We start from the raw sequence: 19,781 nt of genomic DNA, 5'->3' as shown, positions 1-19,781 counted from the left end.
GATAATTAGTGAAACTAATAAACTATCAGCAATCGCTTCCCATGAGTAAAAATGAACTATAGTCAAAATGTGCTTTATTAGCCCTTTAAAGAACAAACATTATTTATACGATTATTTCCTCTGTTGTTTCTGCCTTTCAGTGGCTCCAGCATGTGTGACAATGTGCTGCTTACACCATTGGACATACCATTGATTCTACATCACTGGTTGTGTCCTCAACCGCTCAGGCCTTCCTATCTACAGTATCTCTGTGTATGATAGCCTCACTGACACTGGGTGGTTCATCTGCTCTCTTTGTGAAGGGTACAACTAGCGTGAGCTAGCATTCATTATGACAACTACTAAAGAGTTAGCTAAAGCAGAAACAGTTTTGACAACCATGCCACAAGTCAGTTAAAATATATATTTAGTTCTCTGAATGTTGGCTACTTGTCTCTTTACTGTGAAACTAACTAATATGTTGTCTTGCTCCTGTCTCTCTGATGGTCTCTCTTTTTTATTATTTTTCTCCATCCCTCCACCACTTTCTCACCCACCCCAGGCATTCCTGTCTCTGTGTGATGTCCTGACGGCCCACAACTACCAGTTGCAAGTGTGGGATCCCTCGTCTTACGGTCCCCTGCTCTACACTCCCGACCCGAAACTTCAGAGGGCGCTGCTCGCCTTCATTCTGGAGCACGTCTTCACTGGAGCAGAGTACGACAGCCACAGCAGGGGTGAGACCATTGACAACTCTACTTCTGATTACTGTAGATACTCTATTGGAGAGGGAGAGCGAGCTAAATGCACCCCCCTCTTACCATACCTCTACCCGACTTGCTCACCCCTTCTCCCCAAACTTGAAAAATCAATAGGAGTTTGTCCAAAGTTTGCAGGAATGTATTAAGTCGGTAGAGTGCAATGATGATGATAAATGATATCCGTAGACTAGATGAGGCTAGAGAAAATGGCACCTCTGTCCCTTTGTTTCGTCCTGTGTGTCTTACACACTTGTACCTTTCTCCAGCAGATGGCACTGTTTTTCTTTGTCAGACTGTAGGATGGTACAGATGTACAGTATGTCACAGGTTTACAGTTCACTCCCTGTTTCTGTTAAGTTAATTATGATAATACATTCAGATATTACATTCACAGCCACAGTTGTAAGATAATGGATCTACACAGAGGTGCTCCTGGGCTATAAATCACTTCATATTCTACTTCTCAAACCTGACCTAACAGTTGACTTCAAATCCCGTAGGAAAGCCAGTAATACACACCCAGTGCTACACAGACTCATTATACAGTGTGTCATTAGTCCAAGAGATCATAAGTATTTGTTAGGTGACGTGTCTATGGATGCTTTGTATGGCGTTTGGATATATTTTTACAGATTCCACAGTGGGAAAAGTTATATTAAAAAAAAAATGACTATTTAAACAAAAAGGAAACTGGATCGATAGAAACTACATGCACTGCTTTATTCTCCGAGAATTTATTTTGTGTGGGCCATTTACTGTGTGAGTATTGATGATCAAGAGGAGGCATTCATAATCAATGGCACTTGACGACAGTTTCTTTCATGTGAAACATATTGCGTCCTCACACGGATAGTCCAGATAAGTCAATAAGCGCACAGGAAGGAATTTCTCATATGTTCAAACAAATGCAATATGGGACTATTGGTATGGAACATGTAATAAAGATCTATTGTGTTATTTGATTTACTTCGTGGCCATTATAGTATAGACACTGTTTTCTATTAGGTGGTGGATTGGAGATCAGTCTCGGGGCAAAGGCATTAAGTTATGAAATAAGGGCAATGTTTTTCCGTGAGAAAATAGCATTAACTTTGGTTCACCTCTGAGAGTGTTTTATTGGCTCTGTGAAAGATTGAACCCACATGGTGTCATAACTATAGTTGCATGTTGTCACTTATTTCCACCTGTTAAACCCATTGTCCTGAAACTAACTAAACCACTCTTTCCCTCATCTGTCTCTCATTCCCCCCTTTCTTTCTTTTCTCTCTTTTTTGCTTTTCCTCTTGTTCATCCTTTTCACCCCCTCTTCCCCTTACTCATTCTGCATCTCTCTCTTTCTCTCAGGTAGTGATGTGGAGTCTGGTGAGGGGAGGTTGGAGGCGCTCCACAGACGTAGGAGCTTATTGGCAGGCTACTGTAAACTCATAGTACACGGGGTGCTGGAGATGAGTATGGCTGCTGATCTCTTCAAGTATTACATGAAGGTAACGCTACTATCACAGTCATTTCTGCATACAATATACATATTTCAAGGGATATATACTGTGTATTCAGAAAGTATTCAGATCCCTTGACTTATTCCACATTTTGTTGTTACAACCTGAACTCAAAACAGATTAAATATCATATTTTTTTTCCCTCACCCATCTACACACAATACCCCATAATGATGAAGTAGAAAATGTTTAGACATTTTTGCAAATGTATTGAAAATTAAATACTGAAATGGCTAATTTACATAAGTATTCACACCCCTGAGTCAACATGTTAAAATCACCTGTGGCAGCGATTACAGCTGTGAGCTTTGTACACCTGGGTTGTACAATATTTCCCCATCATTTTCCAAATTCTTAAAGCTCTGTCAAATTGGTTGTTGATCATTGCTAGACAATAATTTAAGTCTTACCATAGATTTTCAAGCAGATTTAAGTGACTCAGAAACAATCACTCTTCTTAGTAATCAACTCCTGTGTAGATTTAGCCTTGTGCTTTAGGTTATTGTCCTGTTGAAAGGTGGCTGGGTGTATTGATTGCTCAAAGGGATATTCCGTTTTTTTTGTTTTTACTCATCTACCAATAGGTGCCCTTTGCAAGGCATTTGAAAACCTCCTTGGTCTTTGTGGTTGAATGTGTGTTTGAAATTGAGGGACCTTACAGATAATTGTATGTGTGGGGTAGAGAGATGAGGTAGTAATTCAAAAATCATGTTAAACACTATTATTGCACACAGCGTGAGTCCATGTGACTTGTTAAGCACGTTTTTCCTCCTGAACTTATTTAGGCTTGACATAATAAAGGGGTTGAATACTTATTGACTCAAGACATTTCAGGTTTTCATTATTTAATTAATTTCTAAAAATAAAACATGATTCCACTTTGACATTATGGGGTATTGTGTGTAGACCAGTGACAAAAAATCTCAATTGAATCCATTTTAAATTCAGAAATTCTAAATGTGGAAAAAGTCAAGGGGCGTGAATACTTTCTGAAGACACTATGTTTTCTACTTGGGTAGGACAAAATGTCAAGGTAGAACATTGCTGATTGTATTCAGTTTTTTTGGTTTTTACTCATCAACCAATAGGTGCCCTTTGAAAACCTCCCTGGTCTTTGTGGTTGAATCTGTGTTTGAAATTGAGGGACGTTACAGATAATTGTATGTGTGGGGTACAGAGATGAGGTAGTCATTCAAAAATAATGATGGGGGCGAGGGGGCAGAGGCCAGACGCCACATGAAAGGCTCCGATATGACTCTCACCACTGATACTCTCTCTCTCTCTCTCTCTCTCTCTGCAGTATTATAACAACTTTGGTGACATCATTAAGGAGACTCTGAGCAGAACGCGGCAGATGGATAAGATAGAGAGTGCTCGCACGTTGGTGCTCTGTCTGCAACAGGTTGGCCAGGGTTGTCCTCCCTCTACCCCTTCACCTCTTTTTTTTACGTCATGTTTCACCCTTCCCTTTACCCTACATGGCGCATTCCAACAACCCCCCCCCCCAAAAAAAAATGTATACATACATACAGTACCAGTCAAAAGTTTGGACACATTTTCTACATTGTAGAATAATAGTGATGATATCAAAGCTATGAAATAACAGATATGGAATCATGTAGTAACCAAAAAAAGTGTTAAACAAATCAAAAGCTTTATATTTGAGATTCTTAAAAGTAGCCACCCTCCACCAGTCCTATTTATCATTTGCAAAGATTATACCATCTTTTTTTTCTTCCAAAAACATATGCTAATTGATAAAAAATATGAGTTCAACCATATGTTATTTTTCTGTCTTTTCTGGTGGATTAAACTGAAATTGCAACCAACTTTCTATGGCTTGTTTTAAAAATAGCTATTTTTTACATTTTCAAATAACCGAAAGTGAGAGATTGTAATCTGAAGAAAGGGGAAAAGACCATTCGTGAACATTAGGTCAGCCATTCTTACTAATCTGCCAGAGAACCAGTTTGGATTTAAGTACCGTAATTTCCGGACTATTGAGCGCACCTGAATATAAGCCGCACCCACTGAATTTTTATTTTTTTATTTTTTTTTGGAACATATATAAGCCGCACATGTCTATAAGCCGCAGGTGCCTACCGGTACATTGAAACAAATGAACTTTACACAGGCTAACGAAACACGGCTTGTAACAAAAAAATTAAAAATTAGCAGTAAACAGTAGCCTACCAAGAAAGTCATTGGTCACTATCTTCCTCCTCCTGTCCACTGAAACCACTGAAGTCATCTCCTTTCAAAAAAATTTAAAGCGGGAAAAATCCATATATTAGCCGCGGCATTGTTTAAGCCGCGAGGTTCAAAGCGTGGGAAAAAAGTTGCGCCTTATACCGTAATTTCCGCACTATATCTTTTGTATGACTGAAGCCTTTAGTGAGAGGTCTAATGCTTTAATATTTAATAATTTCTGCTATCTGAATTCACATTCATTATATAAATATGCTCGTTTAATGTTGTCTGGCTTACCGTTCCAAATAAAATGTAATTTTTTTTGTACAAATAAGCAAATAGGTCAACTGGGATATAACTAAAGAGTTAACCAGGGTGATATTTTCCTTTCCCTGGTAGCAAGGGATTATTTATTTTTGCTAACTTTTTATTAAAATGTATTGTAGTTTGGTAATTTCTGTCTTTTGCGTACTTTTGAGTATGCATTTTAAATCTGTATCCAAAAGAATTATTGAGAAATAATTAAAGTTGGGAAATGTGACATTTTGGCACTATCCAGGCCTCCAGGTTTTAGATGTTCACGTTTATATTTTTTATTATCCATAGAATGTGTTCTTCCCATGGTAAAGTTTTTAAATGACACCAATACAGACTAATTGTAAAGGCCTGGGTAAGGCCTAATGGCAGATAACACAGAGGAGGGAGGAGTGGCTTGTAGGGGATGCCTCACTCAGCTCTGCAGTATATGGGTATGTGTTGTCCTTTAGTTGGCTGGCTAATTGATGGCAAATATCATTCAGGTCTAAATGAGGGAGAGAACTGAGTTTGATTGAATTGAGCTGATCAGATTTTAGTTGGATTTGATTTAACTGAGTTTATCTGAACTGAACTAAATTGAGTAAAGTACACTTTAGAGTTAGATTCAGCTGACATGAATTGAACAAAACTGTGACCAAGTTGATCAGTGATGTCTCTCACTTTTTCCTCAGTTGTTCCTGCGTCTGAAGCAGGAGCAGGACAGTGGAGTCACCTGTAGCTCAGGTGTCCAAACATTCAGCAGCATCAAGGAGCTGGCCAGACGCTTCTCTCTCACCTTCGGCTGGGACCAGACAAAGTCCAGAGAGTCCCTCGCTCTGATCCATAGGTAGGTAAACACTACCCTCATAACCATGCACACTCATGTCCCCTTAACGTTTTTCATCGTGGTTTCCGAGGCCTCATTTCACCACACCAGTACTATGAGCATTTGTTTAAAATAATACTCATAATAATTAGACTAATAATACAATTGTTAGCACATTTCCTACACTCAATGCACTCATGTCATTCATTCACTTTTCCTCTCTCTGTGTGTGTGTGTGAAGGGACGGTATAGAGTTTGTTTTTCAGGGGTTTGTCCAGAGAGCAGAGAAGCCCTCTCCTCCGTACCTCTCCTACCTCACCATCCTCAGTGAGTTCTCCAGCAAGCTCCTCAGACCAGACAAAAAGATTGTGTAAGTGTGTTCTCTTCTCTGTATAACATGCTTAAAGGCCAAGTGCAGTCAAAAAGTGAGTTTATACAGTACCAGTCAAAAGTTGACACACCTACTCATTCCAGGGTTTTTCTATATTTTCTACATTGTAGATTAATAGTAAAGACAAACTATGAAATAACATGGAATTATGAGGTAACCAAAAAATTGTTAAACAAATCAAAATATATTTGAGATTCTTCAAAGTAGCCACCCTTGCATTGATGACAGCTTTGTACACTTTTGGCATTCTCTCAACCTTCATGAGTTAGTTACCTGGAATGCATTTCAATTAACAGGTGTGCCTTGTTAAAAGTTAATTTGTGGAATTTCTTAATGTGTTTGAGCCAATCAGTTGTGTTGTGACAGGGTAGGGGTGGTATACAGAAGATAGCCCTATTTGGTAAAATACCAAAGTCCATATTAGGGCAAGAACTGCTCAAATAAGCAAAAAGAAATGACAGTCCACCCTTATTTCAAGACATGAAGGTCAGTCAATCTGGAAAATGTCAAGAACTTTGAAAAGTTTCTTCAAGTGCAGTCGCAAAAAAACATGCGCTATGATGAAACTGGTTCTCATGAGGAACGCCACAGGAAAGGAAGACCCAGAGTTACCTCTGTTGCAGAGGATAAGTTCATTGGAGTTACCAACCTCAAAAATTGCAGCTCAAATAAATTCTTTATAGTGTTCAAGTAACAGACACATCTCAACATCAACTGTTCAGAGGAGACTGCGTGAATCAGGTTTATGGTTGAATTGCAACAAAGTAAACCACACCAATAAGAAGACTTGCTTTGGTCAAGAAACACGAGCAATGGACATTAGACGGGTGGAAATCTGTCTGATGTGTCAACATTTTTGGATGTAGAGTAGTACCCACCGTGAAGCATGGAACCCACCGTGAAGCATTGAGGTGGTGTGATGGTGATTTATTTTAGAATTTAAGGCACACTTAACCAGTATGGCTAACACAGCATTCTGCAGCTATAAGCCATCCCATCTGGTTTGCACTTAGTGGGACTATCATTTGTTTTTCAACAGGACCAATGACCTAAAACACACCTCCATGCTGTGTAAGGGCTATTTGACCAAGAAGGAGAGTGATTGAGTGTTGCATCAGATGACATTGGCCTCCACAATCACCCGACCAAGCCAATTGAGATGGTTTGGGATGAGTTGGACCGCAGAGTGAAGGAAAAGCAGCCAACAAGTGCTCAGCATATGTGGGAACTCCTTCAAGACCGTTGGAGAAGCATTTCTCATGAAGCTGGTTGAGAGAATGCAAAGTGTGCAAAACTGTCATAGGCAAATGGTGGCTACTTTGAAGAATCTAAAATATAATTTGATTAAACTGTTGTTTTTGGTTACATGATTCCATATGTGTTATTTCATAGTTTTGATTTCTAATATTATTCTACAATGTAGAAAATAGTCCAAATAAAGAAAAACCCTTGAATGAGCAGGTGTCCAAAGTTTTGACTAGTACTGTATATATTTCCACATGGAGGTTGGAATAAAACTGTGAAACTGAAAATAATGCCTTTTTAGATCTGATGATGTCACCAGGCAGTCCAAAACTCCATCCCACCAAAATAGGCTGAAATTTCAGGCAGTTAATAGACCAATATGAAAGAGTTCCTAACAGCTAGTTTTCCCCTCCCCACTCAGACCACTCCCAGACAGTCCTCGCTAAAGTTTTGCTTGAGAAATTGCTCTTTGCTAAGAAGCTATGCGTTTCTTTTTGACCATATTAATTCAAAACAATCACAGTAAGGTACTTAATATAAAATCATTTCTGGTAACGATTGAGATAAAAATGGCTGCATTGGACCTTTAAAGACTGTGTGTCAGTGGACTAGCTTAAACCTGTCCCTCTCTCCCTCCAGTTACACCTACCTACAGAGGTACGTAAGTGAACAGACCATCAGTAACAGAGAGGAGTGTTGGCTGCCACTCATCTACTACCGAGCCTCCTTATTGGCTACTGGGGCTGAGGGGGAAGATGCTGTGTCCTTCATCAGCTCTGATACGCTAAAGCAACCGTCTCTAGCCAATCGCTCACGCTCTCCCTCTGTCAGACACAGCCCTACTGCTGATGGTAGGTACTTTGACATCATCCGACAGGGATCTTCTGATCATGATGCCCACCATGACATGACTTCCATGAGTAATTGCACTTTGTATTGCTTTGTATAGGATTTATTCTTGCATATTGAGTTTTCAGAGTGCCATAAAAGGCCGGCAAGATCGTTATGCACACAGAACATATTCGATTGAGCAGACTGATAGAGAAATGTATATTGTCTTTGATAGGAGACATGAGGTCCCCGTCTGCTCTTACCTCTACTGAGACCAAAGTAAGGAGGCCCCATAAGGCCAGCAGCAGTACAAGGTAGAAACCCTAACACTTATCCCAACCCTAACCCTGAATTAAGTGGATTGGAGATGGAACTGATCCCAACTCTGGCCAAGTTTTTACTCCTTTCAAATACTTATTTCTTTCTGTTTTACCTTGATGGAAACACTGCCTTAACTCATTCAATCACATACAGATCAGTGATTGCTTCCCCAAGAAGGGATGCATAAAATAAATAAAAAAATTCAAGCAGGGCTCACTGTTTCTTACCATAGAGTATAATCGTTCTATGAATTATGTCTTTGACCCGGTCAGCCCAGAGGACAGGAAGCCAGAGGTTGAGCTTGGTCCCATCGTCAGAGAACCCCCGCCGACCATAGTGATTTCAGAGGAGCCGTTCCACGCTAACGAGGAATTGGATGTGGACACCGTGGAGGTTGACCTGTGAACTAGAAGATGGATTAAACCAAATTTGTCACATGCTTTGTAAACAAAAGGTGTATACTAACAGTGAAATGCTTACTTACGGGCCCTTCCCAACAATGAGGAGAGAAAGAAAATAGTGAAGTAATAATAAATACACCAATGAGTAACGATAACTTGGGGTACCAGTACCGAGTCGATGGACGAGGTAACTATTTAAACATAACTAGGAACTACACAGGTGGCTAGGGGTCGTGTCTGGACAGGGATGGAATAGAGGGCTGGACATCTGAAGGGAGTAGATAAAAACCCTTATACGCATCTTAGTTATCAAAAGGGACAACAGTCTTGCTTCCTCTCCTTCATGGCACTGATTTGAAAGAGGAAGAAAATAGGATGGGTGAAAGTAATATGGTGTATGCTTTCCCCCATCCAGATGTAGGAAAGGAGATGAGACATGCAAGCCGCTTTAGTCTATTGAGACATGGTTGGAGTATTTTTCTGTAACCTTATTTAAACCAACTGTCAAAATAGAACTGGCTCTTTGACAAAGTTTTTTTTTTTTTTAACAGCTTCCAGCCCATGTAGACATAATTTGACAGTCTTCCTTAGAGAAGATGCTGTACCAATGGTAGGTTAAGACTAATTACATTGGGTAATTGTCCGGGAATCAAGTATGTGGTGCATTATGGATATAAGCTCTTTTTAATTTGTATTGAAACCAATGCATCTGCTGGTGCTGTTATATTTGACCCATAAATTGGTCTTCGCTCTTGGGAAAAGTCCCTCTAGATACTAAAGAATGATAAAAATAGTACTCAAGCTTGATAGAATGAGTACAAAGCATGACTCGATTGTTTATATCAACAGCTTTTAGGGAAAGCTAATGGGCTCGTTTTTACACTAAAAGCATATTCATGAAAATGCCAACTTAAATCGTAGCAAATGCTATTTTGGTGCCAGTGTTTTGATTATAAAATAAGCATATTGTGTGTGTGTGTATGGGGTTAGGGTCATATAGACAATGATTATCAATGAGTCAGGTTGCTGTACCAGTATTGTACAAGATTGAACTGTAGATGTGCCCTAGCTAGTAGGTGATTGTGTTATGGCTCAGATAATGTAGGTGAGATCTAAATAGGATTGTTATTGAAACACACCACTGTTCATTTGTTGTTCTAATGGTAGATTTTTACACAACAATGTGGTCTGGAAGGGTGTGTGGTCATAGTAACTGATCAGACCTGTTTTAATTGACTTGTGTCATTGGAAATAGTACCATCAATAAATATTACTCGCACAAAATGCTCTTGCTTCTTTCCATGAAGAAATGCCACAATCTTTATTTGAACAAAAGATACTTTACAGGAAGTAAAATGTACTTTATTTAAACAAATCTGACCACCTATTTTGCAACACAGCAAGCACAAAATAAATATTTACAGTTTAGATTTCAAATTTATAACCCCATCTCACACAAAAAAAGCATATGACATGTTATACTGATGAACTCAATATTGTACAGTTAGACACTGTCTGTGCCTTGCGAGGCATTTGGACTGAGCTCCAGCACTCTACTGCCCCTCCCAGCAGGTAGACCATACCTTTTTACTTTGCAATCAGACCAGAAACTACTCAATATGGTTCATATCTCCGGAATGTTGAATTAGCCAATTCCTAAGAATGAGTAACAAAAATGTTTGTCATTGATGTGGGATATTAACTTAATCATTTAAGTGTGCTACAGTGGCTCGTCTAATGGTTACCAAACTGTTTCATGCTGTGATCGACCCACCAAAAAGCGTCTCGTATCTCCTAATGACCTAAATGTTTTACGCTGCAACCCACCCAAGGCCTCCTGAATTGCCTCGCGAGCCACCACAGTCACAACCAAGAAGTGTTGAGCCAGGACCCAGTAGGAACCAGCATTTAAACCAATTAGTGTATGTTTAACACCACTGCTAAGATGACGGCAGCACCTTTCTCTTATCACTCTGTTGCAACAATGTGTTTGGACCTTAACTGAGTAAAGAAAGAAAAGGCAAACCATGAGGGGGTCTTTGAGGCCATGGACTGAAGTGTCCTCTACTTAAAGGTAAGAGCTGGTAACGGCACCTGCATTGTGTGGCAGATCAAGATGCTACTTCCCACCACAGAATGTGTCTTCTTCCTGTATTGCCTAGAGTCTGGTGGGCGTTTCCTGTTCCTGTGGTTGCCAACTTCCACTAAGTAACCATGTGATGTTTGTTTGTCCTGTAGTTTGGTGGTAGCGCTTGTTTTCATTCCTAGTTTGACGAGTGTCTGTGGTTCAGAGTTAACCGTGTGATCGTATCTGTACCATCGTTTAGTTTGAACGTTTGTGGTTCTGGTTTGGCATTCAACTGCTCACACTGCTATATGTCCTGTAGCCCGTAGCCGCTTCTTCTCCCTGTTTTGTTGGTCTCCCAGTGCTGGTCATTCAAAGTCGTCCTCATCCAAGTCCAGATTGCAGTGAGGGTTGGGGATCTCAAAGAAATGTCTCTCCTCTGTCCTCAGACCCAATTCACTGGAGATGTGACTCAGAGCATTGTCATACCTACAGAGAATATATGAGCGAGAGAGAAGTTCTTCCAACATTGTGAAATAAAACCATTGCATTTTTTTATTTTACCTTTATTTAACCAGGTAGGCCAGTTGAGAACAAGTTCTTATTTACAACTACGACCTGGCCAATATACAGCAAAGCAGTGCGACACAAACAGTTACACATGGGATAAACAAACGTACAGTCAATAACACAATAGAAAAGTCTATATACAGTGTGTACAAATGTAGTAAGATTAGGGAGGTAAGGCAATATAGGCCATAGTGGCAAAATTACAATTTAGCATTAACACTGGAGTGACAGATGTGCAGAAGATGATGTGCAAGTAGAGATACTGAGGTGCAAAGGAGCAAAAAAATTAAACAATATGGGGATGAGGTAGTTAGATGGGCTATTTACAGATGGGCTGTGTACATGTGCAATGGTTGGTAAGCTGCTCTGACAGCTGATGCTTAAAGTTAGTGATGGAGATAAGTATCCAGCTTCAGTGGTTTTTGCAGTTCGTTCATCATTGGCAGCAGAGAACTGTAAGGAAAGGCGGCCAAAAGAGGAGTTGGCTTTGGAGATGACAAGTGAAATATACGTGTGCTACGGGTGGGTGTTGCTATGGTGAGCTGCGATAAAGCGGGGCTTTACCTAGCAAAGTCTTATAGATGACCTGGAGCCAGTGGGTTTGGCAACGAATATGAAGCGAAGGCCAGCCAACGAGAGCATACAGGTCGCAGTGGTGGGTAGTATATGGGGCTTTGGTGACAAAACGGATGGCACTGTGATAGACTACATCCAATTTGCTGAGTAGTGTTGGAAGCTATTTTGTAAACTACATCGCCGAAGTCGAGGATCGGTAGGATAGTCAGTTTTACGATGTTTAGCAGCATAAGGAGGCTTTGTTGCGAAATAGGAAGTCGATTCTAGACTTCATTTTGGATTGGAGATGCTTAATGTGAGTCTGGAAGGAGAGTTTACAGTCTAACCAGATACTTAGAATATGTGGACAACTACAAAAGTCAGAACCGTCCATAGTAGTGACGCTAGACGGGCGGGCGGGCAGTGATCGGTTGAAGAGCATGCATTTAGTTTTACTTGCAGTTGTAAGCCACGGAAGAGGTGTTGTATGGCATTGAAGCTCGTCTGGAGGTTTGTTAACACAGTGTCCAAAGGGCCAGAAGTATACAGAATGGTGTCTGCGTAGAGGTGGATCAGAGAATCACCAGCGACATCATTTATATATACAGAGAAAAGAGTCAGCCCGAGAATTGAACCCTGTGGCACCCCCATAGACTGCCAGAGGTCCGGACAACAGGCCCCCCGATTTGACACACTGAACTTTATGAGAAGTAGTTGGTGAACAAGGCGAGGAAGTCATTTGAGAATCCAAGGCTATTGAGTCTGCCGATAAGAATGCGGTGATTGACAGAGTCAGAAGCCTTGGCTAGGTCAATGAAGATGGCTACACAGTACCGTCTTTTATCGATGGCGGTTATGATATGGTTTAGGACCTTGAGCGTGGCTGAGGAGCACCCATGACCAGCTCGGAATCCAGATTGCATAGCGGAGAAGGTACGGTGGGATTTGAAATGGTCGGTGATCTGTTGACTTGGCTTTCAAAGACTTTAGAAAGGTAGGATAGATATAGGTCTATAACAGTTTGGGTCTAGAGTGTCTCCCCCTTTGAAGAGGGGGATGACCGCGGCAGCTTTCCAATCTTTTGGGATCTCAGACGATACAAAAGAGGTTGAACAGGCCAGTAATAGGGGTTGCAACAATTGAAGTGGATAATATTAGAAAGAGGGTCCTGATTGTCTAGCCCAGCTGATTTGTAGGGGTCCAGATTTTGCAGCTCTTTCAGAATATTAGCTATCTGGATTTGGGTGAAGGAGAAGTGGGGGAGGCTTGGTCAAGTTGCTGTGGGGGGGTGCAGAGCTGTTGGCCAGGGTAGGTGTAGCCAGGTGGAAAGTACCTACATGAGACAGGACAAAAAGTAGTACAGTAGATATGCAGGGATCAACTCCATGGAGGAGCTACCATCGTTCAAGAGAAACAGGTCAGGACAGCAACAGGAGGAGCAACAGGTGGGAAAAATACTGATGGTGAAGAGTTCCACTGAGAGTGCTGAGGAAGGGATTGGTTTTGAAACACAGCTGCCATATCAATTCCATTTCAGCCTGTAGCCCCTACCTACCTCCCTATGTCCTAGGTGTTGAAAGAACAGAGTGTAGAAAGAGTGTAGTTATGGCAAAAAAATACACCCAAGCTTATCAGAGGACAAGGTGGAGTGCTTACCATGTACCTACCCACTACTACCTATCCAATCCTTTTAGACATGTACCTAGAGGCTAGGGGTGGAATTGGAACTGAGCGAGCATGGAGAGAGTGAAGGAGTGAGAGAGAGCCTGCACCCTGAGGATAGACAGACACCCTGGTCTCTTACCTGGCCAGGCAAAGCAGCCTCTCCCCTCATCCTACCCAGCCTGTCTTTAGAAGTTTGTGGTGTTCCTAAAACCACCACACAATAGCCTGTTAACAGCCTTGTCCCTCACACTGGCCCCCTATAATCATTCTACACAAACACAGCAAGCCTCCTGAAGTCAAGCCATAACAAAGAAAAACTTAACATACATAACATCTACAGTGATACCCTGGCTTAGTCACCAGTCACTAACCCTGGCATTCCTACTGCAAAATAGGTCAAAGCACAAACTATCCTTCAGGAGAGCAGTCAGTCCCCTAACCAACTGAACTCAACTATTGACTTTCTCCTCTACAGAAACAGATACTGATGAGAGATTTGTCATTAAATCAACAACAGGCTTCTGCGATTCTGTCCAGTAAATTATAGAACACTGGTTGAGTGTAGTCAGTCCGTCCGTCTTACCTGTCGTTGTACTGATCAGTAGTAGTCTCCTCAGCAACCAGGATATCGTACTCCTCCGCTGCATATTTTTCCCAGTCCGAGATCTCCTGGCCCTCTGTCTCAGCCTCCTTACAAAAGACAACCAACAAAACTCCATTATCCATCATCCCCCACAGCCTCTGATGTCATATCATCCCTGCGTAATAATAACATCCTGTCATAGTCAATAGTTACCCTTACAACAGAGAAGGGGTCTTTCTGCTCGTGGTCCAGGTATTTCTCGATGTTGAAGAAGGTGTCATAGAAGATGTGAGACAACTTACACTGCTTCAGGTCCCGTAGGGTGATCTTTCCTGGGGAGAATAGAAATCTTTTTTTTTATGCCCAATTCGGCTGCTTTTCAAGATTTAGTGGTGCCCCCAAACTAGGTCAAATACCTGAGCTGCGCTTGATTTAGTTTACCTGGTACATTGGAACCAATACTGTAGTCATTTTTGTCTCAGACTAAATCAAACACACCTCAAACATGTTCAGTTGTGGCATATAGTATGTGTTTTTCACCCAGGTCTGGGAAGGTGGGAAGGTGTTAGCAAATTACCAAAGCTTCGGTCTAAAAATGCTACGCGCTGGAACTAACAGCTACTTGTGGCATCAAACTAGGCTAGCATTCATAGTTGTGTGCTGGAGTACCAACTCCGGACCACACACACACACAATACATTCGGAAAGTATTCAGACCCCTTCCATTTTCCCACATTGTTACATTACAGCCGTATTGTAAAATGGATAAAAAAAAATCCTTAGTCTACACACAATACCCCATAATGACGACGCGAAAACAGGTTTAGACATTTTTGCCAATTTATTACAAGTAAAAAACAGATAACTTATTTACTTAAATATTCAGACCCTTTGCTATGAGACTCAAATTGAACTCCGGTGCATCCTGTTTCCATTGATCATGCATGAGATGTTTCTACAACTTGGAGTCCACCTGTGTAAATTCAATTGATTGGACACGATTTGGAAAGGCACACACCTGTCTATATAAAGGTCCCAGTTGAAAGTGCATGTCAGAGCAAAAACCAAGCTATGGAGGTCGAAGGAACTGTCCTAAGAGCTCCGAGACAGATCTGGGGAAGGGAACCAAAAAATGTCTGCAGCATTGAAGGGCCCCAAGAACGCAATGGCCTTCATAATTCTTAAATGGAAGAAGTTTGGAACCACCAAGACTCCTAGAGCTGGCCGCCCGGCCAAACCGAGCAATCGGGGAAGAATGGCCTTGGTCAGGGAGATGACCAAGAACCAGATGGTCTTTCTGACAGAGCTCCAGAGTTCCTCTGTGGAGATGGGAGAACCTTCCAGAAGGACAACCATCTCTGCAGCACTGCAACAATAACTTTATGGTAGATTGGCCAGACGGAAGCCACTCCTCAGTAAAAAGGCACATGGCAGCCCAGCACCTAAATACTCTAAGAACATGAGAAACAAGATTCTCTGGTCTGATGAAAACAAGATTGAACTCTTTGGCCTGAATGCCAAGTGTCGCATCTGGAGGAAACCTGGCACCATACCTACGGTGAAGGGTGGTGGTGGCAGCATCATGCTGCAGGGATGTTATTCAGAGGCAGGGACTGGGAGTAGCGAGGATCGAGGGAAAGATTAACGGAGCAAAGTACAGAGAGATCCTTGATGAAAACCTGCTACAGAGCACTCAGGACCTCAGCCTGAGGCGAAGGTTCACCTTCCAACAGGACAACCACCCTATGGACAACCACCCTAAGCACACAGCCAAGATAACGCAGTAGTGGCTTCAGGACAAGTCTCAATGTCCTTGAGTGAACCAGCCAGAGTGCGGACTTGAACCCGATGGAACATCTCTGGAGAGACCTGAAAATAGCTGTGCAGACACTCTCCCCATCCAACCTGACAGAGCTTGAGAGGATCTGCAGAGAAGAATGGGAGAAACTCCCCCAAATACAGGTGTGCCAAGCTTATAGCATCACACTCAAGGGTATAATTGTTGCCAAAGGTGCTTCAGCAAAGTACTGAGTAAAGGGTCTGAATACTTATGTAAGTGTGATATTTAATTGAACTTGTTAATATATTTTCTAACATTTGTAAAAACCTGTTATTCCTTCGTCATTATGGGGTATTGTGTGTAGATTGGGGGGGGGGGACAATTTAATACATTTTAGAATGAGGCTGTGAATCCTGCCTCAGCCCATCTCATCTGTCTGTCCCGCTACATGCATCTCTTTCTCTAATTTCTGACTGTGCTGTCAAATAAATTGTAAATACGTAGAGGTTAGAACCCTTTGATTAGTCAGTCTTTCATTCAGTGCAGGAATGTATTACTATTTGTCCCAGTCGCTGTGATGTACTGGTGTGTGTGCATGCTAGCTCTTTACTTCATTGCTAACACATATCTATTGTCTGCATGTCATAATGAAACATTTTTATAATTTGGGTTTAGGTGTCTGACCCTCGACCTCCGGCCTGACCAGGTCGAGCATCTGACAGAGACAGTCCTCGAAGGGCAGGGGCTCGATTGCCATGGTCTCCAACTTCACACACTGCTCCTCATAGAAATACTCCAGCTCGTACATAGACAACACACCGTCCCCATCCAGGTCCATACACCGGAACCAGTACTCTATACTGTGGAGGGAGAAAGAGAGAGACAGGCTAGATACACAGGATAGAGTGGTATCACCAACAAATCAGTACTCCATATAGAGGGGGGTGGGGGACTATTTTGTTTCCAATGTGAGACTGGTGTTACTGTATGTAGTACCTGGTGTCAGTCTTCTTGTCTTCTTCGGAGATGAGGAACCAGACAAAGTCAGCGTAGCTCAGCCTACCGTCTTTACGCAGACGTCTATCCCTGGGAGGAGAGAGATGGGTAGGGCAACACTCAAACACACCACTCCAATTTCACCTTCAATTCTATCAAGCTTCATTTGCAGGGAATATTTGTTTATTTCTAGAAAATAGCAGTATCTACACAGAGCTTTAGACAATAGTAGATTAAATGTTGCGTTTATCTAAGGAAAAACACACAGGGGACCCAAGCCAACCTCAACTCAGTGAAAGGAGTCTATACAGAACACAGTGTGGAACGTCATAACAGCCATTAATTAGTTAATGTCTCTTACCTGGTAACTGTCCCAGAAAATATTCTTTCAATCATCTTGTGGGAGATAGCTGGAAAACATAGGAAAATAAATACATTTCACAAACTAGGCAAGATAACAATGTGACGCGAGTTACTGTATACAAGGTCTTTCATTATAGATGTGATCCAGTCACAGATCATAAATCCAGCTCATTGGGAAGTAAAGTGAATGATGTAACTGTTAACCTCTCCTTTATCTTTTCCATACAATAAATAGTGATTTCTGCTTGTAGGGGAGATCTATAGGACTAATAAATGAAGCCAGACATGGCGTCATCCAATTCAACCAAGACATTCATTTGGGTGGTGGGTGGGTGGACGAATTGGGCCTATTGCCCCATTGATCTTCCTTTCCTGTTTCCTTCATGACCAGGAACATATGGAGTGGTGTGTGGGAGCAAAAGTACTTGACTCCACTTGAACATTAAGGTTGCCTTGGTAATCCTCTCTGTGTGTACACACACCTTGGTCGTTGTGTCGGACCAAAGGGGTATGTCACGAAGCTAGCGCTTTCCAACTCAACGGTTATCCTTAATTGAGAATTGAGTTTGTGAACTCTATATCCCGCTACGTGACATACCCCTTAGCTCTCTTTTGTCTATGTAGAGGTCGTGTGTGTGTGTGTGTATGTTTCTGTGTACCTTGGTCGTTGTGTCGGGCCAGGTCTCTCTGGTCTATGTAGAGGTCATGGTCTGTGTCCAGCTCCCAGAACTTGCAGTAGATGACGTAGAAATGTTCATAGGAGAAGAACTCTGTCAGCTGGTTCACGTCCTCCTCCTGCTCTAGCAGGGCCACGTTCTGTTGGACCAATCAATTCATCAACCAACCAGCCAAAATCAAATCACTGGTGACTTACTTAGCACTTTTAACAGATACAGTGAGGAAAAAAGCTCCCAAACCATTGGAGGAACTAGACTCGACAAGAGGGTGGGCCCCATCGTCATCCGACTCACAGCATTACTGTAGATGTGACAACTGATCAGTTCCACCTCAAAGCTTCCTTCCTACCTGGAGAAAGCTGCTTTTCCTGAGCTCTGAACAGCTGATCCTGCCTGACCATGACCTGTTCACATTGTAGAATATCCTCTGGGCAACCTGCAGACAACACACAGCTTTAATAGCCTCCAGAACCCTCAAAAGATCACTTCAACTCATCCACAGAAAAAATCTGTATATGACAAAAAGGCTTCAGAGTCAGTCACGATAGGACACATTTGACATTACATTAAACATCACACGTTAACCTCTGTAGACATACCAAGTGGTAAGGATTGAAAAATGTCCTTTGGTGTGGTATATAATGACTTACTGTGGTGATGTAGCGTGAGTGGAAGTCGGACGCCTCCTTCAGGAAGGCCAGGCCTGTGTGAGAGTTCACCACATCCTGAACAACACAGACAGGAGGTTAATAACATTACAACAAGGCCGGGGAGAGGTCCAGAGGACTAACTGGGCCTTGCCACAAGACAAGCACCAGAGAGACAATCAAACATAGAAAATTATGTCAAATCACTCTCTGGAGAGTTAGTAGCAGAAAGACAGACCCCATTTTCTGCTCTGCCTGTTGGAGAGATGTTGAAAGGGCTTGACTAGCTCAAACACCATATTCAAGATGTATTGGAACTTCAAAAAGGTGGCCTAAAGTCAAGCAGCGTCCATCTATATAGCCGCTCCATCTGTTGTGTAGATCCAGCTATGCATTAGGAGAAATCCGCAGACCGCAATGGCAGATGAATGGGAAGAATCTAAATTGGGAGGACAATTTAATTGCACTTTTGAAGTATGAAAGCATCTAACAGACTCTTATCCCTTTAAATGGCCGGCATGAGTAGGGGACATCGTGGAGACATTGAGACCATGGAAACAATAGGAGACGAATGGGAGAAGAGGCCTGCTCTGTTATATAGCTGCTCATATTCTCCATGCTGGACCACCACACACAGATGCTTTCATGTGGTGACTGGTGAGCTGAATCTCCAATGAACTGTGCTTTTATCCAAGCCATGAAAATCACTCATGCCCCCTCTGTCGTTTTTTTAACCCCTCTCTGTCAGATGGGTGAAAGGAACTAAACGTTGATGTAAATGCGAAGGCGGCAGTGAAATTAAAATAGCTTTATTTTGAGGCGGACTGCAGAGTGCCCACTCCTCCCCCTTAACCCTTCCCGTGAGAAATGAAATAATAGAAAAACCCATAAATCACCAGGGTGAGGAAACTGCCGGGGACAGTCACATCTACTCTGCGCCAATCCTTCCTTCATTCATCACAACAGTCAGAGCCCATTCGCCCCGGCGTCGCAATACAAATTAAACGGTGAGTGCCAGAAGGCATCTCCTCCCGGTATGCTAACGGGTGTTTTGTCACGGCCCAGACGGATCTGCCAGCATGAATATGAATCAGTCCAATGTGGGGCAGATACGGTACACCAACAGGTAGGTAGGCAGACAG

At 42.1% G+C, this 19,781-nt stretch overlaps 2 protein-coding genes across 9 annotated transcripts in view; one reads left to right on the top strand and one right to left on the bottom strand.

Annotated features, from left to right (window-relative positions):
- Positions 1-10,022, top strand: part of si:ch211-269e2.1 (cohesin subunit SA-2) — a 51,289-nt gene extending 41,267 nt beyond the window's left edge. For all 3 annotated transcript variants that reach the window (XM_014163828.2, XM_014163829.2, XM_014163830.2), the window contains exons 25-32: positions 542-716; positions 2,085-2,224; positions 3,537-3,638; positions 5,416-5,570; positions 5,791-5,919; positions 7,825-8,036; positions 8,252-8,330; positions 8,610-10,022. In XM_014163828.2, the coding sequence (XP_014019303.1) occupies positions 542-716; positions 2,085-2,224; positions 3,537-3,638; positions 5,416-5,570; positions 5,791-5,919; positions 7,825-8,036; positions 8,252-8,330; positions 8,610-8,742 (1,125 nt within the window). In that variant the 3' untranslated portion in view covers positions 8,743-10,022. The remainder of the gene's footprint in view (positions 1-541; positions 717-2,084; positions 2,225-3,536; positions 3,639-5,415; positions 5,571-5,790; positions 5,920-7,824; positions 8,037-8,251; positions 8,331-8,609) is intronic.
- Positions 10,023-10,025: 3 nt separating this feature from the next.
- Positions 10,026-19,781, bottom strand: part of ppp2r3b (protein phosphatase 2, regulatory subunit B'', beta) — a 65,198-nt gene continuing 55,442 nt past the window's right edge. For 3 of the 6 annotated variants that reach the window (XM_014163832.2, XM_045704372.1, XM_014163837.2), the window contains 9 exons: positions 18,643-18,717; positions 18,342-18,428; positions 17,975-18,131; positions 17,314-17,362; positions 16,953-17,042; positions 16,641-16,816; positions 14,390-14,508; positions 14,177-14,283; positions 10,026-11,292 (listed from right to left, as the gene is read on the bottom strand). In XM_014163832.2, the coding sequence (XP_014019307.1) occupies positions 11,172-11,292; positions 14,177-14,283; positions 14,390-14,508; positions 16,641-16,816; positions 16,953-17,042; positions 17,314-17,362; positions 17,975-18,131; positions 18,342-18,428; positions 18,643-18,717 (981 nt within the window). In that variant the 3' untranslated portion in view covers positions 10,026-11,171. Of the gene's footprint in view, positions 11,293-13,732; positions 13,798-14,176; positions 14,284-14,389; positions 14,509-16,640; positions 16,817-16,952; positions 17,043-17,313; positions 17,363-17,974; positions 18,132-18,341; positions 18,429-18,642; positions 18,718-19,781 lie in introns of all 6 variants that reach the window. The other 3 variants (XM_014163834.2, XM_014163835.2, XM_014163833.2) reach the window with 3 other exon arrangements.

This window comes from Salmo salar, chromosome ssa21 (genome assembly GCF_905237065.1).
Source record: "Salmo salar chromosome ssa21, Ssal_v3.1, whole genome shotgun sequence".
Taxonomy (NCBI): Eukaryota; Metazoa; Chordata; class Actinopteri; order Salmoniformes; family Salmonidae; genus Salmo; species Salmo salar.
This window is presented reverse-complemented; position numbering and strand designations above follow the sequence as displayed.